At 53.3% G+C, this 25,474-nt stretch overlaps 1 protein-coding gene across 4 annotated transcripts in view; it reads right to left on the bottom strand.

Annotated features, from left to right (window-relative positions):
- Positions 1 to 25,099, bottom strand: part of OGDH (oxoglutarate dehydrogenase) — a 28,768-nt gene extending 3,669 nt beyond the window's left edge. Inside the window, exons 1-14 of one of the 4 annotated variants that reach the window (XM_062637287.1) lie at positions 24,822 to 25,099; positions 18,126 to 18,314; positions 14,368 to 14,458; positions 9,834 to 9,878; positions 7,488 to 7,603; positions 6,141 to 6,295; positions 5,673 to 5,819; positions 5,166 to 5,256; positions 4,159 to 4,338; positions 3,022 to 3,150; positions 2,297 to 2,476; positions 1,607 to 1,759; positions 879 to 981; positions 534 to 662 (exon numbers count right to left, since the gene is read on the bottom strand). In XM_062637287.1, coding sequence (XP_062493271.1) covers positions 534 to 662; positions 879 to 981; positions 1,607 to 1,759; positions 2,297 to 2,476; positions 3,022 to 3,150; positions 4,159 to 4,338; positions 5,166 to 5,256; positions 5,673 to 5,819; positions 6,141 to 6,295; positions 7,488 to 7,603; positions 9,834 to 9,878; positions 14,368 to 14,458; positions 18,126 to 18,314; positions 24,822 to 25,043 — 1,930 coding nt within the window. In that variant the 5' untranslated portion in view covers positions 25,044 to 25,099. Of the gene's footprint in view, positions 1 to 533; positions 663 to 878; positions 982 to 1,606; positions 1,760 to 2,296; positions 2,477 to 3,021; positions 3,151 to 4,158; positions 4,339 to 5,165; positions 5,257 to 5,672; positions 5,820 to 6,140; positions 6,296 to 7,487; positions 7,604 to 9,833; positions 9,879 to 14,135; positions 14,239 to 14,367; positions 14,459 to 18,125; positions 18,315 to 24,821 lie in introns of all 4 variants that reach the window. The other 3 variants (XM_062637286.1, XM_062637289.1, XM_062637288.1) reach the window with 3 other exon arrangements.
- Between the last annotated feature and the right edge of the window lie 375 nt (positions 25,100 to 25,474).

Here is a 25,474-nt window from a genome sequence, read left to right as displayed (position 1 = left end):
ACAGCTTCTCTGGACACCCTGTGCCAGCGCCTCAGCACCCTCAGTATAAAATAGCTTCTTCCTTATGTCCAATCTAAGCCTACCCTCTTTCACTTTAAAACCGCTGTCCCTTCTTCTGTCACTACAGACCCCGGTAAAAAGTCTCTCTGTGCCTTTCTCATAAGCCTGCTTTATATACCAGAAGGCTACAGTAAGGTCTTCCAGGAGCCTTCTCATTTCCAGGCCAAACACCCTGAGCTCTCTCAGCCTTTCAGCACAGGAGAGGTGTTCCAGGCCTGGGATCCTTTTGGAGGCCTCCTCTGGAGCCTTTCCAACAGATCCACATCATTGTGCTGGGACCCCAGAGCTGGATGCAGTGCTCCAGGTGGAGGTCTCAGGAAAGCAGAGTAGAGGGGGAGAATCCCTTCCCTACACCTGCCAGCCACACGTACTGAAGCACTGTAATGTCCCTTCCTTCCAGGCCATGTTCCAGCCCTATCCCACATCTTCTCTGGAACAAAACCCAGTGTGGCATAGCTTCTGCAAGCTCCTACCTCCATGGATAGTGAAATCCTCCACTGGCACTGAGCTGGCCACTTGACCAATGTGTGTCAAGTCCTCTTCATTCAGACCAGTGGAAGGGCAGGTCATGCTCCGGGGCTGGCCATCCAGAGTGAAGAAACCTGCAGAGGAGGAGCAGCCCAAGTGTTGTGGGAGCCATGCCCAGCTCCGTGTGAAAAGCTCAGGTCACGGACACCCTCAAGCAAGGGTGAGGGCACCAGGAGCAGAGAGCACCATCCCACCTCCCCACCAGGCTGATTTACTAGAAAAGAGCTGCCACAGCTCTAGAGAAGCCAGACTCTTCGCTAGGGACCTCCAGGATGTTGCTAGGCACTTACCAGGCCAGGGCGAGTCCAGCCAGTGCTTGATGTGCAAAATCTTTTCATCCTTGGATCTTGCATGGGCCTCCTCACAGATCTTATCGTACTTGGCAATTTCCTCCTGAAAGGCAGAACCAGGAGGTGGAAAAGCATTAGCAAGGTCTCCCCAGACAAGGGTGCTGAGCCTGGGGGCCCTGGCACAAGCTTCAAGGGTGTCAGAAGGCACAGCTGGTCCCCAAAGCAGGGGAGCCTTGACAGCAAAACTGCACCCCAAGGGCAGCTCTGCTAACTGACAACTCTTACTCAGCCCTAAGGATGCTGCAGAGTGGCACCAGGAGAAAGAGAAGCTGGCAGAGCTGCTGCTGCACTTGCTTCCAGAGGGACCTGCACCAGTAAGCCCCAGGCCGCAGCAAGCCTGAGTGCTGCAGAGCCCAAATGTCTCATGGGTCCCTGCTGTGCCGCAGTGGCCCAGCACCACATGGCCTGTGCTGCACTGATCACAGGGGCAATCCTTGATCTAGATGTTCCTGTGCTGTTCAGAGCTGGCACAGTCCAAGGACGAGCCTTGGCTCCTAACCCTGTCACTGCCAGCTCTGCAGCACTCGCCCAACCCTAGCGCAGCTCTGCCACCTTTAGGTGACTAGTACAAGCAGAAACGGGCCCTATCACATCACTGACACGCAGGTCTGTACCAAACACATAGTGTTCCACCCGGGGTTTTCCTCCCAGGCCCCACAGGACCATACCTCATACTCTGGCTGATTTACCACCCCCTGGGAAATCAGCAGCTCTGCATATTTCTGCAGCACTGGCTTCTGCTTCCGGATTTGTTTGTACATCAGGGGCTGCGTGAACATGGGTTCGTCCATCTCATTGTGACCATTGCGCCTGTAACAAACCTGCCAGGAACAGAAAGAGCCTTTGAGAACCGCTGCTTGCGACCCAGAGCTCCACAGTCAGAGGTACCTGGGTTGCTGTGCTAGGAAGGGTCCTAAACAGGAGGGACCCAGTGCAGGAGTGAGGGTAGGCTCCATACAGAATGTCACCTCTCCAAGTGCACAGCCGCATTACCCCCCTTTACACCACCTCCTCCTTCCCCTCATGTCCAAAGGGTCAGACAAGCCCTGAAGAGGCTTGTCACAGAACCACTGTGAGGGTGGTGCACTGGCACTGGTTGGCCAAAGCAGCTGTGAATGCTCCACCCCTGGCAGTGTTCAAGGCCAGGCTGGACAGAGCCTTGGGCGACATGACCTAGTGGAAGGTGTCCCTGCCCATGGCAGGGGGTTGGAATTAGATGATCTTAGGGTCCCTTCCAGCTCAAACCATTCTCCAATTTATGAACAGAAATCTCACCTTTTAAAAAACATCCCAAGGGCAAGCAAGCACCCACAGCAGAGCCACAGCTTTAGCATAAAGCCTTGTGCCACGTTTCTTACCAAATCCACCACCACATCCTTATGGAAGGTGCTTCGCCACTCTGCTGCCACATTGCACACATAGACAACAGCCTCTGGGTCATCCGCGTTGACGTGGAAAATGGGCGCGTTCACCACGCGGGCGACATCGGTCGGGTACGGGGAGGAACGAGCCATGCGGGGGTCTGTTGTGAAGCCGATCTGCAGTGGGTGAGAGGGAACAGGTCCAGCACAACGGTAAGGATCTGGAACACGGCTCCTTTATGGGACACCAATGGTGAAGCTGCCGTGGCGTGGGGCAGCTGCATTGGATTGGCTCAGGAAAGCACCAGGAGCTGCTGTGGCTGAGCTGGGGATTCCCCCACGGCTGCACTGCTCCGTTGCAGCACAACCTGCACGCCAGGCACTGCAGCCCATCCCGGTCCCTATGCCTGGGACATCATCCCATGGGGATGGGCTGGTCACAGCAAAACGTCTCTGGTTTGCATGGGGCAGAACAGAGCAGCCCTGCCTGATCCTGCATGCCGAGCATCGGATCACACCACCTCTGCACCAGGCTGGACGCACAAGCCGCTACCGCGGAGCAGCTGGGTTTAACATGCCCCTTGCTGATCCCAGGACTATGGCTCACGCCAGGAATGTTGGCTGGGAAACAGTTACTGCTTGCTGCCAGCCACCACCCAGAGCTGAGCCTGCAGAGGCTGGCCTGCAAGGCACCCCATGGACACAGGGGCTTTGCTCCTCACCTGGTTGTTCACCACAACGTGGACAGTGCCATGCGTGGTGTAGGAGGGCAGGTCGCTCAGGTGGAACGTCTCGTACACGATGCCCTGCCCAGCAAATGCAGCGTCCCCATGCAGAAGGATGGACATCACCTGGGAGAGATGAAGCCACAGCAATCAGCAGGGGCTCTGCCAGGACAGCCACCAGGAAAGGGAACAAGTCTCATCCCTCTGAGCCTTCAGCATCCCAGAAAGGACACAGAACAGCTCATCAATGCATCCACCACTTTCTCAGGGGATGGGAGCAGGCTGTGGCCACCAGCTTCCCCCTGAACAAGAGCAACACACTCGGGGGACAGCACCCGATGCACAGGGGCTGGGAGGCGCATCCCGTTCCCAAACACACACCTCAAAGCAAAGCCTTTAACTGGGGGAAAACAAAAAAATTGCCTCTTTTCGCCACGCTTTATCCCCAGAAGAGCTTTGGGCAGAAGCCATTTGGGCAATGGCTTACTCCAGCTCCGGTGACGTTACTTTTGCTCTGGTACCCAGAGGCTGGCTGAGGACACTGCTTGCCAGACAAGGACAGAACTTGTCTATTTATATCCAGCCCTTGGGGTGTAGGAGGAAGGGAAGCTCTTTTGATCTCACCTTTCCACTTCTTGGTGTTGAAGACAGGTCTGTGATGAATCAGACCACAAATAACCCCCCACCACCACCTTCCCTGGGTGCAGAGCTGCCTCCTGCTGCCAGCTCCAGCTTCCCCAGCCTCAGGAATGGTTATCCCTGGTCACGTTGAAATCTTTCAGCTTGAGGTTCCTACTGCAGAGTCCCCCAGGCTGTGATACTCAGGTTGGCTTTTGGACGCACCCCTCATTTCCATTTTCCAACCAGGGGTTTGGGCGTTTGCCACTCCCCGCAGCAGAGCTGAGCTCAGCATTGGAGGAGGCGGCGATGGAAGCTCAGGATGGGTGAGCCCTTACCAAAGTTATCCCCAAAGACAGTGGGGAAGGATGGGGGAGCAAAGTCAGGGTGATGGCAGGGAAAGGGGCACAGCAACCAAACCCAGCTGGGTTCTTTTTCACTTTCCCTCTAGCCTGCCTCCAACCAAACCCCATCCAGCCCAGGCCACTTCACTGTGGGTGCTTCAGCACCACTCACCTTCTTGCCTTCCGTGTCCCCACAGTAAAACTGCTCTGCTTTCGTCTTGCCTTGAACAACGGGATCAGCTGCTTCCAGGTGAGAAGGATTGGCCACCAAGGAAAGGGTAATGTTCCTGTCAGTGACGCGGTTAATCCGACGGTGGTACATTCCCAGGTGGTACTTCACATCACCGGAGCCCTGATGGACAGGAGAGGAGTCACCCCCAGGAACATAAGTGGCTTTTGGGGCATGGAAGGAGACCTCAAGCAGTGTAGCACTGACCCCAGGGGCTGGAAAAAGGGACCTTTCCTGGAGGTCCTGGCAGAAAGCAGCAGGCACTCACTTCAGGAGCTGACCTGGCACCCAGCAAAGCAAAAGGAGCTCATTCCAGGTGCCAGGCCACCAACAAACCTCAGACATGCATCAAGCCTATCTAGGTAAGGTCAAAGGTACAGGGCAAGAAGTGTGGTGCACTGGGGAAGACACTGGAAAACAGGTAACTCTCCTCCCATCTCTGCCCACACTGTGGCAGTACAGCCAGCACTGGTACCACTCGCAGTATTGCTGCTGTTCCCAGTCAAGGCACCTCGACACCCCAGGCTGCTGCTTTCTCACCTCAAAACCCCACCTGAAGGGCACAGCAGGATGAAGTCAGCTCAGGCCAGTTTTGCAAAAGCCAAATTATACCAGCTTACAATGCTGGAAGCTTTGGGATATGAATGCACTGCAGTCACAGACCCTGCAGCACAAGTGATTTGAGCATTGGGGCTTTTGGAGCTGCTTTAGAGCCCAAGGGTACAAGTCAGCCTCTGCTCCTGGCCACCTTCCCCTCATCCTGTTGCACTGTTTTATGCCTATGGAGAGCTGCTGGAGACACCAGCAGCAGCCAGGGCACACGTCACACCCAGGACAGGCAAGGACAGACCAGTGCTGGCACTGACAATCCAGCTCACTCTGCAGTCATAGCCCCTGGGGACCACACAGGGCCAGGCGAAAGCAAATCCCTATGGGCAGAGGAGACTCACTTCATCAGCAGCTTCCAGCTTGGAGTCAAACTGGCAGAAGATCTGCTCCAGCTCTTTCCTTATCACATTGGCAAGAACATTGAGGCGGCCCCTGCAAAAGCAAGACTGTTGTTGGCAACCAGCAGTGCCAGCCTGGTACCAAGTGCTGACAGTGATCTGTCATCACACGGAGGCTGTGTCACAGTTCTAGGGTCACCGGAGGAGGGGGTTCCCGAGGAGGGGACTGCAGACCCCTCAGCTCAGGGCTGGACCAGCCACCAAACACTGCATGAACACAGCACTGCTGCTCGAGCCACCGCCCCCCTCCAGAGAAGGTGATAAACAAGCTGAAGCTGAAAACACCACGATGAGCAGAGAGCAGGCAAGCCCTGAGCTCTCCAGCTAAGGGTCACCACCAGCAAGACCAGTTCAGTAATGGCAGAAACCAGTGTGCCCCCCAGTACCAAACCCTGGCAGCGGCCCCCTCTTCAGTGCCTCAAGCACAGCTGTGAAGAAAGGCAGGGTTACCTGTGGGGCATCCCCATGATAACATAATCCACTCCCTTCTCACTCGACTTATCAATAATGGTCTTTAAGGCTGGGATCAGCACTTCACAGCCCTCCAGGCCAAAACGTTTCTCTGAAGACCATTTCCGATGGAGGAACTCCTCAAACCTGGAGGCAAAGGGACAGAGGGTTCAGTGCCAGGGCTACAGGGCAGAAACCAGGGGAAGGACAGGGACTGCACCAAGGGAGCCACAGCACCAAGTGATGCTTAAGCAGGCCTGCCCATCCCCCCACCCTGTGCTGCACTTAAACCTTATTTTTAGACCTTTTCTTCCAGGGTCAGCCTGCCAGCCCCAGCAGCTCGCTGGCGTCATCCTGCTGAGCAAGCCAACCATGACAGGCGACGTCAAGACGTGACTCAGGCGGTGACCACATTGCTCCAGCTAGGAGCAAGGGAAGATAAAGAGAAGGTGAAGCCCCCCCGGGTACCTGGTGGAGCGGACCAGCCTGGCCAGCAGCGTGCGCTTCTCTTCGTTGGTGAACTGCATGATGCCCGGAGTCTCAAACTTCCGCCGGATCCACTGGCACTGCTCCAGGTCGTTGATAAACATGAACTCCACGCCAATGTGCTGGCAGTAGGCCATCTGCGCCACAGAAGGAGAAGGGCTGTGAGAGAACAGCCAGAGCTTTAGTGCCAACTCACCCCCTGCAAAAACAGGCACGTGGGGCATTGTATCAGGCCACGGGGCCTCGGACTCCTTCATTCCACTCTTTAACCTTTCAGCAAGACAAAGCCTCCTGCACCAGTGGGGACATGAACCCTCTGCCTGGCATCCACAAGGAGCTGCCCCAACACCAGTGAGTGCTGCCTGGGACAGCAGCCGGGGGGGACCCTGGCACCCAGCACTGTATTAGCCCTGTTTGGGGAGCCTGGTTTGAGCTGTTTTCCCAGGAAGGGGGATGCTGCAGGGGACATCCTGGGGTACTGCGGGGCTGCTCGGACCTTACACATGACCCAGCATCAAAATGTTTAATTCCCTTTCCCCAGGGGGCCCTGGATCAGACCCTCAAGTCCTTTACATCCACATCAGAAGCGAGATTTTTCCTTCTCAGTGGCATCAGCTATAACCAGGTCCAGAACCTCAATTCATATGGCAGAAACAGAATCAGCAAAACCTCCCCCAACAAATAAGTAGCCTGTTCTTGTAGCTTATCTAACATGTTGATGCAGCTTTTCTTCTCCCAAGGTCAACCTGTCTCAGCAGAGACCATGTGAGTAAGCCTGCAGCTTGTCTGGGAGCAGTCTGTGCTTGCAGACCTGTCAGAGCAGGCTATGGAATTTGGCAAGAAAGAGGAAACTGGCTGCAAGACCTGGAAGCCCCAGCACCAGGGTGGAGCTGCTCCTGCCCCAAGCCCCTCTAAGGGGCCACCATGGAGGGCAGCAGAACTACTGCAGCATATGGAGGGGTAGTATCCCTGCTTCCAGCTGCTTCTGTGCTCTACCAGCACCATTTGCTGTGTTCAACTGGAAAACACAGCTGGAGAGGTTGCCAAAAATGCAGTATTGAGTGTCCTGGGCTTTGCTCCACCTTGGGTAGACCAAACATGTGGCCCCAATGCAGCATGAAGCTGCAGGTGATCACAGATGAGCAGGTAACACTGGGCAGCTGCTACGAGTGGGGCAAGTGCTGAGGAACAGCTCCCAGCCTGCAAAGCTCAACATGTGCCGGCTGGCGCAGGCTGTGGGCAGCAGCAGGGCCCAGGACCTTCAAAAAGCAACTGCTCTGCCCCTGGTGCAAACAGGTCCCACACAGACCCCCCGCCAGGCCTCCTCACCTCCAGCCGACGGATGATTTCCCGGAGTGGAAGAGCCGATTCATTTCCCCCGATGAAAGTGGTTGTGGGCAGGTGGAATACCTTGTCGAGGTCAGATTCATCCAGCCCGTAAAAGCCTGCAGGGTTTTCCATGGGTGGGACAAGCAAAAGCAAGAGAGAGAAGGAAGGAAGGGGGATGGGGGGACACCATCACACAGGTACCAGGTGCAATTGGGAGAGGTGGGGAAGGGACAAAAAAAAAGCAGCATAAAACCAAAAATAAGCATGAAGGAGGTTTATATGGATAAAAAGCCGTAATTAAACCAAAAGACATTAAGCACAGAACCACAAAATTATTATGAAAGGTAATGCAGGAAACAAAACACAAAGCAATATATATATGCATGTAAATCAGCAATTAAAATCCAGGGTGAGAGTCAGGAAGTTTTGTAGCCCCAAGAACAGAAAAAATACACCACAAATTATAACAGAAAGGAAGAGAAAAGAAACAGGAATTGAGGAGGCACCGAACACAACGGAGGTGTCGCCACATGGTGGGAATTAAAAAGGAAGAGTCAACATGGAGAAGGAAACAGTTAAAACAGACAAACCCCAAAGAGGGAGAGAAAGAGAAGCGAGAGAAAGAACGCGGCATCAGGGCTCTGCAACGGACTCTCCTGAATAGCTCACTGGGAGCAGGGCAGCCAGCCGGCCCCGCGGGCATTCTGCTGCCCAAATACTCCTTCACCCCAATTAACAGCCTTTTAATTAGGGGTTTAACCTAGCTCTGTTCAGCAAACCCCATCCTTTTTGGGGTTGTCACCTTGTGGTTCATAGGCGGCTCCTGCTCATGGCACACAGCACTGTGGGAGACGGGCTGTGCCTGGAGCAGGACTCAGAGCGCAACGTCAGGGTCTGGAGCTGCAGATGAGCCCCAGCACCATCACCCACAGCTGGTCCCTCTCAGGGCCCGGCACAGCTCCATGGTCCCCCAGAGCCATTGGAGGTGCCTCAGCACCCACCAAAACTCAGGATTGTCTCTGGGGAAACTGAGGCATGGAGGAGAAGGGACCCTGAACTCACTGAACCAATTCAGTGAGGCAAAAGCAGAGCTGGGCAGGAGACTGGGGAGTCCCAAGACCCTCCTGCAGCAGGAGCTGGGCTGGAAGAGGGGTGGATGCGCAGAGCTGCCTCTCGGGCTCCTGTTCATCCCTCCCAAACTCTCAATGGAGCCAGGGCTCAAGGTGTTTCCTAACCCAGGGCAGGAGCCACAGAGGAGGCAGCCACCACTGCTCCTCCACCGCCCCTAAACCAGCCCAATGCCCCAGCTGGGGTCTCTTTATGGGAGAGTACAGGGGATACCAGCCCTTAAACACTGCAAGGCAGCAGAACCCACCTTCCTCTGGGCAAAGGGAGGCAAAACCTGGCCCCTCCAGAACTGGCCCTCCTTGAACTTAATCTTAAAAGACTCTGTCCCTTGCTCTGTCAAAAACAGAGGATGAGCTGGAGATGGAGCTGTCCATGTCCTGTCCCTGTGCAGCCTGGAGGACGGTGCTTGCTGGAGCCTGGGAACAGCCACGGCAAGCCTGGAGTGGAGGTTTCCCTGGTTGCTGCTGCCATCCATCCATCCTTCGCCCAGTATCACCCTCCTGCACGCTGCTAGTCGCAGGGGAAGGAATTAAAGCATGCCGTGGGGAGCTCAACTCTGGAGCCGTGCCTGGGAGCACTGAACTGCAGTGGCAGGAGCTGAGCAATTGGCCCCATGTCTCCAGGACTTCTCTGCAGTTCCAACCCAAACAAGTCCTGGAGAGAGGCAGCATTAGCATGGCGCATCCCAGGTAAACGGCTTGGCTGGAGGTTTCAGGGAAGCCTCAGGAATTTGCTGTGGCTCCCAGCGCCACGGCACAGGGCTTCAGCTGCCTCTGCCATGCCAGTTTGAAGACTCAGGCACGCTTTGGGGGGTATCAGATTTTACAAAGAGTTTTCAGGGTTCTGAGCATCTCTGCTTCTGCTTTACTGCAGCCTGACAGCTTTCCTGACAGCGCTCTGTATTTATAAGCAGCACTACCACCACATGAGGGGAAGGCTCGGGACGCACCAAAATGTGTGCTCTAGCAAGCCAGGCATGCAAACACAGCATGGGAAAGGCCAGCGAGGGGCTCTACCGGGGTCTCTACAGGTCAAGCATCGCTAACCAAGCGCCTACATCATGGCTTGTAGCGGGACAAATGAAAAATAAACACATTCCAAAACTCAAGAGTGGTGCGAGAGAGGAGGGGTCCGGTCACCGGCTTGGTTCATGCCCAGAATAACCTATTCAAAGAGAGTCCTGCACTCCAGAGGGTTAAAGGCTCATTAATTGCATACCTCCTACTGTTAACACTCTCAGCCGCTCCTTGAACACTGCGAGGTCTGGGGTGGGCAGGGAGGGGGGTGCAGAAAGGGAGAAGATAGAGAGACGCAGTCAAAGTTAGTAAAAAACCCTATAACTGTGAAAACTAGTCATGGAAAGCACAAGTCAACAAATTACAGTGTTTCAAATACAGTCAAAAACCAAGAGAGGCAAAAGGTTGGGATGAGGATGACTATGCACTAGGCGGAAAAAGAAATCCCTGTGGAAAGTCTGGCAAGAGGAGGGAAGAGCAGGGAGGGAAAAGGGGGCATCAGACACTGGGGAGCAGTTGAGCTGCATGGTTTGAGATCTCCTCTCCTTCTGCCCATCACAGCATCTCCACCTCCTACCATCAAGACATCCTTCTGCCAAGCTGCACCCAGGGGAGCATCATCTTCTGCAGCCCATGGGCTGCCTCCCACCAGCATCTGCTCCAAGGAGGATTTCAAGATCAACCCAAGGAGGCTCTGCTGCCTCCTTGGATCAGGAGGGGAGATCAGGAAGGGGATCAGGGTGTTCAGGAGGAAGACCACGGCACAGGAGGCAGGCACACACCACACTGTGTTTCCTGAGTGTGCCATCTGCAGAGCTGCATGGGTGACCCAAGTGCCTCAGTCTCACCTGAGTTACAAGAAGGGCTCTGGACACACTCCTCCTTTGGTTGGAGGGGAAAATTTCATGTTCGGGTGAGACCTTTGGTGAGCAAGGTCACAAGACTGGTCAGGGCAGATGGCAGCGCTCCCAGCAAAGCTCCTGCAGGGGCTTGCCTGGGTCCTCCCGAGCTGGAGGACAATTTCCATCAATCTCCCTGGGCAAGAGGCAGGAGCAGCTGCCTTCCATGGACGGACACTCAGACACACGCCGCTTTCCAAGCACCACCTGCATTTCAGCATGGTAAGGTGTTATTTCTTTGGACAGGTCACATCAAGTTCCTGCAGTCATCTCATCCTTGTTTCGCACCACTTACCATGCCAGATCAGCTGCAGAAGACCAGGATGAGATTACTTTGGTTTTTAAACAGAAAAGACAAGAGAAAGAGCTGTTTGGTGGCTCCAGCCCCACCACTCCTCAGGCCAAGTACCCCAGTCCACCTTTCTTTTCCTCTCCCTTAGATTTTCTCCAAAGCTCACTGCTAAATCCAAAGAGAGCTTGAAACCAGACACAAACCAGTTACTAAACAAAAGGCAATTGAGAAGAAAGATCAATTTCTGAGATTAATCATGCAACTCCTTTGAATTACAGCACTGCCTGGCCATGGTTTAGGCTGTTGGCAGCAGAGCTCACACCACAAAAGCTGACCTTTAAGGATTTCACTGCTCAGAAACAAGATTATTTCCAAGTTTCAAAACCACTCCTGTTATTAACTGCTCTGTCAAGTGTTAAGAAATACTCTTTCAAAGGAAAAAACAGCCAGAAGGATCTGCTAGAAATCAGCTTTCTCTGCCACACGCCAGCAACACCCAATGCTAGGCTGGCTGGAGCTGTGCCCACACTCTGCACCAGCACCGCTTTCCTCCCCTCCTGCTGAGCACTGGTTGCAAGCTATGTTTGCCAAACTGTATTTTAAGACTGATCAGTTGAGGTTTTCCAAGATAAGGATACCAGGGGAAAGTCTATTCAGTATAAATCATACTTACAGCAAGATAATAAAGCCTCCTTTGATTAGACACAGCCATTTGAGTACGGGGTCTTACCATGGGACACAACCCCAACATGAGCTAGAGACTGATAGCAGCACAGCTTGTGCCCAGGGCTCATTATTTCCGATGAATTCATCGATTCCTGGCAATTAAATCAACACCAGGAGCAGCAGTGACAGGTATGTTAGTATGGAAGCCACAAAGAAATGGGAATTAAACTTTATGCCTGGCTCAGACACACTGATCACAGACTGAGATTCTCTTCCAGCCGACCCTACACACAGGCCATGCCTGAACACTTCCCACCCTGGTGAGCTGGGCTGAGTCACGCTGCTGGTCTCATGACCACTCGCCCTGGGGGAGCAGGAGAAATGGAGCTCATTCCACTTCACCCAGATCCTGTTCCAGCTGCAATGATGCTTGAGCTCAGCTCTGCAGCTGGGGCTGCGCAGGAGGACCTGCACTTGGGTTCCTTTGGGCCCTGGGCTCTTCTTCCTCTGAAGCAAAGATGCTGCTGGAGCACACCCTGCTTCAGAGGAACCACATGGACAAAGCAGAAGGAAAGCCCTGTCAAGTGACTTTCCCTATTGAAGCAGCCCCGTAAGTTCAACATCTAAGTGGAAAGCAGTAAGGAGTAGTGTCCCTCAAGGGTCCATAATGGGACCAATGCAGTTTAATATCTTCATCGATGGCATGGACAGTGAGACTGAGAGCACCTCAGCCAGGCCACAGGTGACACTAAGCTGAGTCATGCAGTTAATACACTAGAGGGAAGGGATGCCTTCCACAGGACCAGGACAGGCTGGAGGAGTGGGCTCCTGTTGAAGTCCATGGCCCCTATGAGTTCCAACAAGGCCAAGTGCAAGGGTTGGGGCAATCCCCAGTCCCAGCACAGACTGAGGGGATGGATGGATGGATGGATGGATGGATGGATGGATGGATGGATGGATGGATGGATGGATGGATATCAGCCTCGTAGAGAAGGACCTGGAGATGCTGGTGGGTGACAAATTGTACATGAGCTGGCAATGTGCACTTGCAGCTCAGAAACCCCACCATGTGCTGAGTTGCATCCCCAGAGCATGACCAACAGGTCAAGGGAAGGAATTCTCCCCTTCTACTGCACTCTCCTGAGACCACCCTGAGGGTCCCTTTTCTCATGAGGGAGAAGTTGCTGCAACAACTTGCAGCTGTCCAGCTCTGGGTTCATGCAGACCCTCCTCTCAAAAGGAAAACATGTCTACCAGGCACAGGGCTTCAGAGCTCTCCTCTACTGCTCTGCTTCAGGACTGTAGCACCCACTGCACAGGCCAAAAGCCGTGAACTAGAAAAGAGTCTCCTCACTCTTTCCTCTGACCAGCCATTGGGAACGGCTTCAAAGTCACCTACAAACATCTCCCTGCTCCCACTGCAGTGCCAACTACAAGTACTTGTGCCCTCTCCTGCATCTGAGTTCATGGCCATCATCTCCCCCCACAATTCCAATCAAAATCTCACAGGCATAGGGCTTGCTCCAGCTCAGAGCCAGCCGGCTCCTGAGGCGCAGCCAGAGCTTGGTCCTCGGGACAAGCACATCAGAAATCCAGACCTGAGGATGAAGCAGCTTCCCCATCATCCATCAAGCTGGGACAACCAAAACCTACTTTTTGCCTCCCACTCGCAGCACATGTAATCCTGCAGGAAGGGCCAGCAGGTCCAGGGCTGGTGTCCCTGTGCTGGCAGCTGAACAAGGAATCAAGGTGGTTTACATGCACCGTGCGCTCTGATCAGCTGTTTCAGTTGTGCGAGGTTAGTAGTCATTACTGCTGCTCTACTCTAAGTTAGAAGCATGCCTCTCGAGCGCTTGTAGTGCCAGGGTGACGACCCTTGGAAAGCACCAGCAAGGTGACAGAGCTCAGCGCCACAACCTCGCTCTAGCTAAAAGAACGGCAGCGTACTACAGAGATCAAGTGTAAAGCACGTTGAGAGGCTCTGAGTTTAAGCACTTCCAGATTAGGATTCCAAATCCTAGGCACCACACACGTTTCTGTGCAACACTCATGCATCTTTCGCTCAAAGGCATCGGGATCTCCACCTCCCTACTCGGATGGGAATGCATCCCAAAGCTTCCTTGTTATGATCACTGGCAGGGCTCAGTCTTGGAAAAAGGGGGCAATTGCAGGATTTACAGATGCTGTGGCAAGCTGGGAGTGAAGGAGGGCAAGGCATTGCCGCAGGAGCACACCAAGAGGCGCTTCTCAGCCCCATTCCCCTGGCTCTCAGGGGCCCCCAAGAGCAGCAAGGAGCTGAGGGAACAGACCTCCAGCTCTCACCAGCACAAAGCCTCTCTGTTTGGCAATTCCAGAGGATGCAATGGCTTCCACTCCTGGAGGAGTGAGTTCAATGACAGTTAATTGGCACCCACTGGAGGAGGAACCTGAGCCGAGCAATAGCGTTTTGGCACAGGAGCCGTTTGGCAGGGCGGCCGGATGGGGGCAGAACTGCTCCGCAGCAGCTGACTGACTGTAAATTTAGAGTGATCATTACTAAGGAAACTTAAGACCTTTCCCCCCTTACTGATGAAGCAATCTACCTACAAAGCTATGAAAGAGAGAGGAGCTCAAGCAATGCAGCACTAACTGCTCTCAAAGCCCTCACCCAATTTGTCTGTGGATGTGATAATATCGGCTGGAAGGGAGGAGTCCAGATCTGCATCCAAGATGCCCAGTGGGTCGAGTTGTGCTACATGATGCCCTCGAATCTATGAAATGAGCCAGGAATGGAAAGGAGAACAGGTACCAAGAGGGAGAGGGGAAAGGGAGAAAAACAAAAGAGGGGAGGGGTAAAAAAGTTAAATTACATTAGAACAAATTTGCAGAGTAATTCTCACCAACGTTTGAAGAAACAGTTACTGGCGCATCATCAAAATTTACACAACTAATGCCAAGAGGATCAAGCTTTGCAATGTGATGACCCCTGACCTGGAAGCAACAACACAGATTAGTCATTAACACATGTTAATTGCAGAAACATACCTTACAATAAAAATAAAAGGCATGCAGTTTCCCTCTACATTTGCTGCAGAGCCACCCCAACTTCTGGCTGCAACTAAAGCCTGGAGAAGGTTGGTTTACTTTCAACGGCAGCACATAGGTGTGAGTACCACCAGCTTCAAGGACTGCTCTGCTTTGCCTGAAGCCATGGGGAAGGCAATCTCCTCCACAGCAGAGACCTTCCAGAACTGAGGTCCAAGGGTCTCCCACCACTTTTCCTGTGTCCAAGCTGAGCACCTCCTCTCTACAGATGCAGTAACTCCACACCAGTGGTTTCTTCCTGATCATAGCAACTGCAGAGTCCATTTTCCACATTTTGGCAGATCGAGGTGCTCTCTTGCCAACACAGCAGAGGAAACCAGTATTGCCAGCAGCAGCAGCTCCAGAAAGGCGCCTGAAGCACATATGCCTGTCTGTGCTGCTAGAGGCCAGCAGCTCACAGCGTCCTTTTGGAGAGATGACCCTACAGCAGGACCAGGAGGACTCTCCTGGGAAGTGGCAGGTGCTGAAATACCAAATTGCTCTGGCAGCAGGAGAGCCTCGATGGCTCCTGGTGGCAGCAGCCAGGCCAGGAGTCACCACCTGGGTCTGAATTCACATCGGGAGCCACAGAGGTAAGGAGGTTTGCTTTTCCTTTCACAAGAGAAAGTGCCCGCAGCTGGACCTCAGCACATCTCACCGGGCAAACTCCATTTATCTCGGCAGCAGCCCTCTTCAGTTGGCACGTCACAGCTTATTTCTTGACAGCTCCTGCTCTGGAAGCTTCAGGCTCAGCTCAGCTGGGAGCAGGCCAGGAAACACGACTGCCATGGTGCTGGTTGCGGTGCTGCCCTTAAGCTGTGGGAACGATGCTTCCAGCCATCAACCCTGTTGCCATTTAGAATAGGCACTTGCATACAAGAGGATTACTAAACCTCTAGTACAAACCATGCATACTGATCTGACTTTCCTTTACCACAGAGGCATTCCTATCCAGAGTATCCCCAGAGGGTTTCAGGAAAGGGTTTTTGCGGTTTTACCAGCCAGAGCCTGAAACCAGCCATCGGCATTAAGGCAAACTGCTAAGAAAGCACTGATCCCCTGCCCTGCTCCCTGCAGGGCCAGATGACAACGTGCCCCTGAGCACTGCTGGCCACATGGAAAGCTCCTCTTCTAGGCCAGCTTTGTCTGAGAACTGTTTGCTTGTCTGTCTTGCAACAAAGCATGGGGCTGGCCCATCATCTCCCAGCTGGCAGGACACATGCTCAGCGCATTGTTTCCCATGGCCAGGATGCTCTCACCAGGACCAGGAGAGCACTTTATCCAGCAAAGAGCTTTGAGCTCGGGGTACCCAGTGGCTCTGAGGTCGACTCAGCAGTTTGCAGGTGCGCAACAAACGCTCAGATTGGCGTGACAGCAAAGAGGTCTCTTCCCCCCAGGAGCCATGCTGGTTGTTATTCTCCACATGCAACGCAAGCCTCTTAGCCCCCAACCCAAAACAAACACACAGCAGATACCTGCAGGAAGCATCACGCTTGCAGGCTCTGACCCTGACTGGGGACTTCAACCACCCGCACAGCTGACAGAAAAGGAATCCAGGAAACTACTGGAGAGGGCTGAGGGCAATTTCTTACTAGAGACACTGGAGAGCCTGACCAGGGGAGAGGCAATGCTGGACTTGTTGACCTCTTCAATGAGTTCTTCTGCATTAGTGAACAAAACTAGGGGTAGCCCAGGCTGCAGCAATCCCACCCTGGTGGAACTCTCAATCTTGAGGGGTATAGGACAGGTAGAGTCAGGACCCTGAACCTTAGGAAGGCAAACTTTCGGCTGGTGCTAGTGCGTGGGATCCCTTGGGACACTGCCCTCAGAGGCAAAGGGGTGAATGAGAGTGACATAGTTCTTAGGCCGCAAGAGCTCCCAGTCCTGACATGCAAGAAGTTGGCCAGGGGAGGCAGGAGGCCAGCTAAGTGAAGTCAAGACCTCTGAGGCAAACTAAAACCCAACAGGAAGATGCACAGGCAGTGAAGGCAGCGATACACATCTTGGGGAGATTACAGGGACATGGCCTGAGAGGGCAGGGATTGGTTCAGGAAAACCAAGGAGCAGCTGGAGCTGAACTTGGCTAAGGACATGAAGAGTAACAGGAAGGGTTTCCTCAGGTACACAGACAACAAAGGAAGAAAAAGAAACTGTACCCTCCAATGACCCAAACAGGAGACCTGGCTACAGCCAGCATCCAGTTCATCCAATTAAGAAGTAATTGCCTGCTGTTTTAAGTATGTTCCCCATCACAGGCAGCACTTCCTCCTGCCTTCCTACTCTTTCATACCTCCATACACTGCACTGAACTTCCCCACTGCAGCACAGGGGCTGCCACAGTGCTACCAGGGTAGGAAGGGAGCTGCATTTCTCACTGAAGAGAAGAAAAATACATCCAAGAGCAATCATGCCCCAGTGCTGCCACTCAAGAGACTGAGGAAGTGATGGGAAAGCAGAAATGGTTACAGGCTTTGTGTTCAAATTGCTGACTTGGAGCTGCTCCTTCCAGTTGTTTGAACTTGGCATCTGCTCACTTGTTCCACCGGTGAGAGCTGCGTGGCCTCCAGCAGGTCACCAGGATCCACCCGAGCTGGAGCGAGCCGGCAGGGTCACCTCCCATGGAACCAGTCACAAGGATAGATGCAGGTTGTTACAAACAGGTCCCTCCCTATGGAAAAGCAGGGAGTGTCCCAGCACTGACGTCAGCTCCTCAGCTCCGGAGGCAGGCAGGGCATGGGCACCTTCAAACCAGAGAGCAGGGCCAAGCCTGGGCAGACCTCTGGACTTGCCCAGTGCTGCAGTTCTTGCCTTAACCTGTGGCCCTATGCACTGGATTTCCTCGTATCTGAGCAGGAATATGACCTGCAGCAGGTGCTCCTTTGCAGGAACAGGGCACTCCTCCACAGCACCCGGGTTTGTTCACTTCTTGTCAAAGCTCCGGTGAGAGACCCCACACTTGACAAACTGGTGTGTAACCAGAGGTGACAGGATCACACTTCTAAATGAAGAAATACATTTAAATGTTCTCTCGAGTTAAAATACTTGCTGGCCACCGCCTAGCCGGAAGATGTTTCCTTCCTGCTTGAAACTTGTGTCTCCCAGAAGGCTGACTTCAGCAGCATCAGTCTGAGTTGCAGCCCAGCAGCACCACAGCTCTCCTCCAGGTTATAAATCACAAGGAGATGTTTCCTGAACTTTTATTTTAGGACCTCAGAAGTTCTTGCAGCAACACAGGGGAAGCAGGATGGGTGTCCCACACCACTGCTGAGCATGGCAGGGGCCCATAGCACAGGAGCATCATTCCAGAAGCCAGCAAACCACCAAGACCACCCCTTCCCTGCATCCTAGTTGCTGTTTGGGTGACAACAGCTTTAATCTTCCTATTGTCCACCAAAGCCCCAGCTAAGCTTCTGCCCAGACAAATCAGCAGCTCCTCTTAAAAGCCAGGCAGCCCAGCAGGCATCCAGAATACTCTCCATGACAAACACATGCATCACCTGCACTAACCCAGACCACCTCTGCCACTGCATGCCCCTATATACAGGGCAGGCTCCTCCTCACACAGCCTCCTTACCTGATAAGCCCTGATGAGAGACTGTACTGCAAGATGATCCTCCACCAGTTTATCTACGTTGGGCTGTGCCTGACCCAGGAACTGGGCCTGGGTCAGCGTGGAAAGGCTGGTACTGAGTGGAGGGGGGCTTTGGTAAGCAGTGCCTGGAGCAGCTCCAGCATTGGCGTTGCGAAAGAAGATGTCCCACGACTAGGAAAAGAGAAAGAATAGAGGAGACAGAGTCATTATCCAGGACCCAAACCCTCCTCACTCAGGGTTACAGGGGTCTCAGCTCTATTGCCAAAGCAGGAAGTAAAATCCCCCAGGGACAGAGCTGCCTCCTCCCTGCACCCCAGCTCACACAGCTGCTGCTGAAGGCAGTTGCTGCCTTCAACAAGAAAGCAGCAGAGCTCTCCTGCCATTCTACTGATGCCATTATCCTTCCTCCCATCCCTCTGGGTTACCTCTTTTGGCATGAGACCATCCCCAGAGCCCTCCTCCCTCGGCAGCAGCGCTTGGGACAGGACATGGTGACACCCTTTGCCCACTTTGGCTCCTGAAACTGCTACTCAGAGCAACAAGCCCCAGCCTGGCTCCAGGCTCTCGTTTCCTGCTTTCCAGGAGACTGCCCCCTGAACACCCACAGTACTTTCTGAAATGCTTTTGCCCTGTAATCAAATACACCTCTTCCTCTTTTTCATGGTCTGAATGGCCCAAGACCCAGCATATGCCATACTGTCCAACCCTGAACCAGCAGCCTGAAGAGCCCAGAACCATCCCAGGCCAAACCCAAGCTGACCTGTCTACTGGGAGAGGCAGCAGGAGACCTGGGAAAGAGGAGAGCAGCAGAGCAAAGTCCAAGCCACATCCTCCTGTCACGCTCTCACCTCTGCCACTGACTGATCCCAAAGTACAAGGGCAAGGCAAGCAGCATTCATGTCCCAGCATATACCTGAGACCGCAGCTACAGCAAAGAGATCCTGTCTGGGTCTCTCCTCCAATCTCAGCACCCTGCATGCCCCAAACCTGATGTGTAGAGAGCACCAAACCAATCTCAGTGATGGTGCTGGAGTGGGGCCAGAGAAGGGCAATGGAGCTGGAGCAGGGCCTGGAGCACAGGGGTGATGGGGAAGGGCTGAGGGACCTGGGGGGGTCAGATGGAGAAGAGAAGGCTCAGGGGGGACCTGATCGCTCCCTACAACTGCCTGAGAGGAGGATGGAGCCAGAAGGGGCTGGGCTCTGCTCCCAAGGAACAAGGGATGGGACAAGAGGAAACGGCCTCAAGCTGCCCCAGGGCAGGTTTAGATGGAGCTGAGGAGAATTCCTTCCCCAGAGGGTACCCAGGCATTGGAACAGGGTGCCCAGGGCAGGGCTGCAGTCACCGTCCCTGCAAGTGTTCACACAGAGTGGAGACGAGGCCTCAGTGCCATGGGTCAGTGGTGGCCTTGGCAGTGCTGGGAACGGTTGGACTGGATGAGCTTAAAGGGCTTCTCCAACCTGGTTGATTCTGTTCTATGATGCAGCGACAGGCAAAGCACTGCCCTGTCAACCCCACCACATTTAAATCACATCAAAAAGAGCCCAAGAGCAACTCCAGTGGGGGTTTGAGGCAGAAAAAGCAGCTTTTGCACCCCTGGTATGGTAGCAGGGACTGGAAACCTGACCTTTGCCAGAGGAACATCAGCCCTCCCCCTTCCTCCATCACATGCTCCAGGAAGCTATTTCTAGCCCAGATTTACCCAGACACCCCATCACACACTTGCACAAGGTGAATATATTTAGAAACAGGTCATGCTGAAGGAACATAAATAAAATCTGGAATAATCTGGCACCGTAACTGATAAATAATAGCTCCCAAAAGGAAAGAGGGGAAAAAAACACTCAAACAGCAAAGATAGAAAACACCCGACCCTGCTCCAATTGCTGGCTGCTAAAGGAAGGTTCATTAAGAAAAGAGCTGCTTTTTGTATGATCCTGACTCCTGGCAAGAGAAGCCCAAGTGCCATCCCCTTTCCAGGGTCACAGGTGCCCCCAAAGGGGCAGGCAGGAGGGGCAAACACGCCAGGACGGTCTCTGTGCCCTTGGGACAAGGAGGAAAATCTGGCTGGCTGCTTTGCCAGGGGGTTTAAGGCTGCTTTAATGTACTGGAAAATAAAAGACAGGCAAGAAAGAGCGTTTGCTGGACCAGGGAGGACATTGGCAGTGGTGCTGGGGGGGACAGGGAGGGATTCAGGAGGCCTTTGTGACCTCCCCCCTGCTGACATTCAACATAAACCCCTTGGAGATGCAATCTGCTTCTGTTTTGAAAGAAAAAGCTCATTCTAAGCTCTCCAAACAAGGTGTGGCACCAGCTCAGTCAGTTCAGGCACTTTCACTAAATGCTTTATTGCCCAACCTAATTACAGAGTATTCCAGGCCAACCCTGTGAGGGCTGTGGCCCTGATAAGCACCATGAAAACATCAGCTTTCAAGTCCCTGGTGTGGTTTTGAACTCAGGACTACTCAAGAGCCACCCGGGGGTTTCTGGCGACCAGTGCAGGTGCCTTTGGAGCTCACGTACCCTTGGGAGAGGCTGAGCAGCCCCAGCTTTATCAAGGCCTTACTCCAGCCCTTGCTGAAGGCAGCAGCAGTAAATAAACTCATTGGGTTATTCCCCTCCAACCCTCTCTGTGCCCACAGCAGCGCTGTGAGCACTCTCGGGCTCCTATATAAATATGTGTGTATATGTATACACACACACACACACATATATATAGGGTACTGTATATGTTTTGGGTAAAGAGAGCTCAAATTCCCCTCATTTTCAGACCATCCTACAGCCACACATCCCACCATGGCCACAGCACAAGGCATTTGCCAGCCCAGCGTTCCCAGCAGGATGGGAGAAAGCCGAGTTCAGGCTTTAGAGGCGACCTGAGCTCAGCTCTGAGAGCAGAGCTCACCGCAGGCTTCTCCATCAAGAACAGCCCCAGAACAGCTCACCAAGTGAACCCAGCATCTTTCACTGCGTTCAGTCTTGCTTCCTGGAGAAGGGTGTGGAGAAGCCGTTTCCTCAGAGCTCTGGCACGCACAGCCAGGGCAGAGGGGTGACATTTCCCATCAGCTGCCGGGTGCCTCAAACTGGGCTGGGGCTGCTCCAGGCTGGGAGGTGCACAAGGGAGACATGGCCTCTACCTCCAGCTTAGGATGGGTCCCTGGCTCCTTTCTGCTGCCACGGACTCCAGGGGACAGAGAGCACCGAGCGGACCTGCTCTGCATGGGCAGTGAACGAGGCCACACATCCTGCTTTAGCAGCGAGAACAGGAGGAACATTCAGAGCTTTAGGCTGGGAGAAGCCTGAACCAAAGTCACAGCAAGTAACCTGTGCTGAGGAGGGGGTCAAGCAGCTATTGATCAGCTCATGCTCTGCACATTGCCTGGTCCGTAAACATATGGACCATAACACAACCAAGGAACTTCAATTTTCCATCGCCCTCGCTTCTGAAGACAGGTATTGAACCCAAACAGTTCAAACTCTCAAGGAGACTCCTATCAAACCCAGGCTGGGCCCATTGCAAGCACAACTGCAAAGGACACAGCAAAGGCACTACCAGGGTCTGGCCTCACCGCAGCCTGTGGGCTCTTGACATTGTGTTGTCAACGCTGGGCCACACGTGTTGTGTTGTCGCCATAAACCCACTTTCAGTGTCAAAATCAAACCACTGGCATATTAAAGACTGTTTGATGCACATACCTATGGGGAAGGATGCATCCCTTCCACAGAATCAACCAGGCTGGAAAAGACCTTTAAGATCCTGAGCAGCAGCATGGGCTGTGCCACGCATCGCCAGCATCCAGGCCTGCACCAGAGCTGGCACAGCAGGGGCAGGAGCAGTGTTCCTGCTCCCTTGGGAAGTGGTCCCAGGAGCAAGCAGCCCTCCAGCAGTGATGCCTGCACCCTCGCCTGCTCCTCCCACAGCAGGATGCTCATACTTGCTCATCAGCCTCAGAAACCAGAGGTCAGCTGAAGCCCTGAACACAGAAAAAAACCCTAAACCAGCTTGTTTTGGGTTTTAATCTTTCCTGCTTTAAACAAGCACCCAAGTACCCCCTGAAGTTTAAACCCCCAGTGTGTATATAGAGGAAGCGAATTCACTTTGCTCAGCCTGCCTGGCGCTCTCACAGGCTTCACGACAACAGCAAAGAAACTCCAGCCCTTCCCTGGATGAAGGTCTTGCCCTCACCAGCCAAAAGCAGCATGGGGAGGAGCAGACGGTCCCTACCCTATGCAGGGGACAGATAAGCCACAGCCGGGTCCGACCCTCCACCTAACAGGATGGAGGCCAGTGCTTATCAAGGAAAAGGGTGTCACACTCCACTGCTGCTTCAGCGTCACGCCAGAGCCAACACAGGACCAGGGCTGGCCACAACCCTGACCCCACAATAGCAGCTCAGCGTCCCAGTGGGGACAGAGTGAGCAATGGAGAAGTGCAGAGAGGAGAACAGGGCAAAGGCAGGAGCTGGGAAGGGATCTTGGTAAAGGTCACAGGAACGAGGAGTGATACACCCAGGTGAGATGAGTCCTGGACAACAGCTACATCAGGGAGCAACAGCAAAGTCCATGCCAGCTCAGGTAGCAACCCCAACAGAAGTTTTGGGACCGGGAGCTGGATTTCATGGGATCAGAATGGTTTGAGTTGGAAGCAGTCTTCAAAGACCACCCGGTGAAATCTCCCTGGTCCAACACCTTTTCTGACAAGCAGGATGCAAGCTTGATTTTGTTTGTAAAGCAGCCCAAAGGACTCGCTTTTTATACTACTAGTGTCAGCTTCACTTCCTGGTAATGATGAGACCCCATTTCATTGTCACACTGGTTTTCCTGCTGTCACAAACCATTCCCAGCAGCACTGGGGGCAAAAATCTCATGTCAGCTCCTGCACTGCTCTCTGAGCACTTAGTCACTTTAAGGGATGAGGATTTCCAGAGGTGACTAACCCATATTTGCAGTTCTTCACCATTAACACGGGACCAGGGCCCTGGGGAGGTGGTGGGAGCTCCACCCTTGGAGGTGCTCAAAACTGCACCACACAATGGCCGGAGGGAGCTGCTTTAGCCACGAAGCTGGATGCTGCCTCCGAGCCAGCTATGCCAGGGCAGAGGCTCCAGAGGTTCCTTGCAACTGAAATTCTCCTCCAGCTTCTTCAGCCAAGCATGCATGAGGAGCCCTATTCAGCACTGTCTACCTACAGATGAGCTGATGAAGCTACTTGGGCTACATTAGAGAGGTGACAAGGCCAGAAGAGCTCCCAGAGGCCTGGCCTCACAACCCAAATACGCTTCCCAGCCAGGTGCGCAGTTAGTCTTGGTATTTACCCACACATCTGCTCAGAGCAACATTCAAGACTGAGCCAGGTCCATACATCAAAGAGCCAGTATCAGACAGTGGAGCCTTGTTCCCAAAAACAACTGTGCCTGTTGCCAGGACATGACTGGTGTAACCCTCTCTACAGCACTTCGATTCATGGCTTTTAATTCAATATCCTGCCTCTGAAAGATGGCATTGCACCACCTGCATGTGCTTGGGTAGCTTTCAAGTCACTATTTGACAAAAGGCACAACCCAAACCAACATGCTTTGTGTTTTCCAAGTTTGTATTGCTCGGCTCAGCAACCCATTTACTCCAAAGAAGCATAAAGTCAACATTTTGTGAAAATCCAGCTTTGATCCTACCTTAAGACCTTTACAGCACTCCACAGGCTGCACACTTTGGATGCATGGGATCAGTACTATCAAAAACACTCAATGCTGATGCAGGCATTGGGGCATGAGATCCCTTACTCAGCCCTGACTGCTCATTTAACCATTGTGTCCTGGTCTACAAACTTCTCATATGCTACTAAATACAAAAAATCCCTGCTCTACATCAGGACATGTATGAAACTGTCTTAAAAATCCCCTGGGTAATGCTGAGACTTAGTCACCAGAGAAACATTTTCCTTGTGAAACACTGGGGATGGGGGAAAAACCAGTCAGGTTTCAGAAATCTTCTTCCCAGCTGAGCCCTCAACCATGGACTAGAAGCCAAAGAGCCTTCACCTCACTGGAGGAGCTTCAGTAATTGAGGTCAAGACAGCCCTCTGCACATACTGCCCATGGCCAGGTTGTCTTTACAATGTTATGTTCAGGAGCAGCTGGTGAGAATCCCTCTGGCCACCAGCCCAGTCCCCTCCCAAGGCTGCAGATCAGCCCTCTGGCTTCATACACAAGCTCGAAGTCAAGCTTAGCTACAGCCCATCCACCCCAACACATAACAAACATGAAACATGCCTGAAACACAAAATCAACCAGTGGAGATGTGGAGAATACACTCCCTGACTCCCCCACCCCCCCAGAATAAAGCCCGTGGTGAGCCATCAGAGCTGGAAGAAATGAAGCAACAGCAGCTCATTAAAGGTAGATTCCCAGAAGAAGCCATTCCTTGTATCCACTTGCAATCCAGGATGCTGCCTGCGTTCCACAAGCCCATGACATTCCCTCTGGAACAGAGACACTCCTCTTGGTTCTTCCTCAAGGCATCACTGATGTTTCTTCCGGGCAAAGCAAGGCAGAAGGATGATCCACAACCATCCGGCCCCTCCAGTTGAACTCAATCCTCCTTGGGACACGTGCACTTACCTGATCTCACGACACAAAGAAAGACAGAAGCGAAGGCAAGATCCTGGCCAGGGGGCTTCTTACCTTATGTACACTTTTGGGATTTTCCAGCCAAGCGTAATACATTTCCTCCACGTAGTTTGAACTAGTCCCACTCAAAAAAGGCTCAGCAGCCACCGGTGCACTGTAGCACCGGATCTGTTGAAACGTCCTGGGTGCTGCCAGCCTCTGTTGGGAAATTGTCTTTACAGTCTGTGAGGCCGTCAACGGCCTCAGCTTTGCCACACAAGTCCTTAAGTTAAGCATGTTTGCCCTGTCGCTTCACACAAGCTCCTGTTGGGAGAGAAGGGAAAAGTGGGTTAGAAATGAGGGCAGGAGAGCACAGAGCAGAGACCAACACCCCTCCTCATCACCCCTCATCAGCCCTGAGCACAGAGAACGGAGCTTAGGATCAGTCTTTAATTCAGACTGACCCATCCACCCCATTCCAGGGATGGGAAACACAGTTTCTGGCCAAGGTGCTGGGCACAGCTGTGCTGCTCCCCCATCGATGCCAGCACAGCCCTGGCACCCCCCGGCACAACAGGGAAAAGCAGATTTGCTTGGCAGAAACCCAACACCAGCCTCAAACAAGCCACTGGACATCATAACCACTTAAGCCTTTTTTGCATCAGCACCTGCATAAAGCATCCCTGATGGTGCAATGCAGACTGGATTAGCAGTGAAAGTTACCAGGT

Source organism: Pezoporus occidentalis, unplaced genomic scaffold (genome assembly GCF_034315485.1).
Source record: "Pezoporus occidentalis ecotype Australia unplaced genomic scaffold, CSIRO_AGI_Poc_V1 ctg511, whole genome shotgun sequence".
Taxonomy (NCBI): Eukaryota; Metazoa; Chordata; class Aves; order Psittaciformes; family Psittacidae; genus Pezoporus; species Pezoporus occidentalis.
Note: the sequence above shows the minus strand (reverse complement) of the source record. Positions and strands in the feature narration are given on the sequence as shown.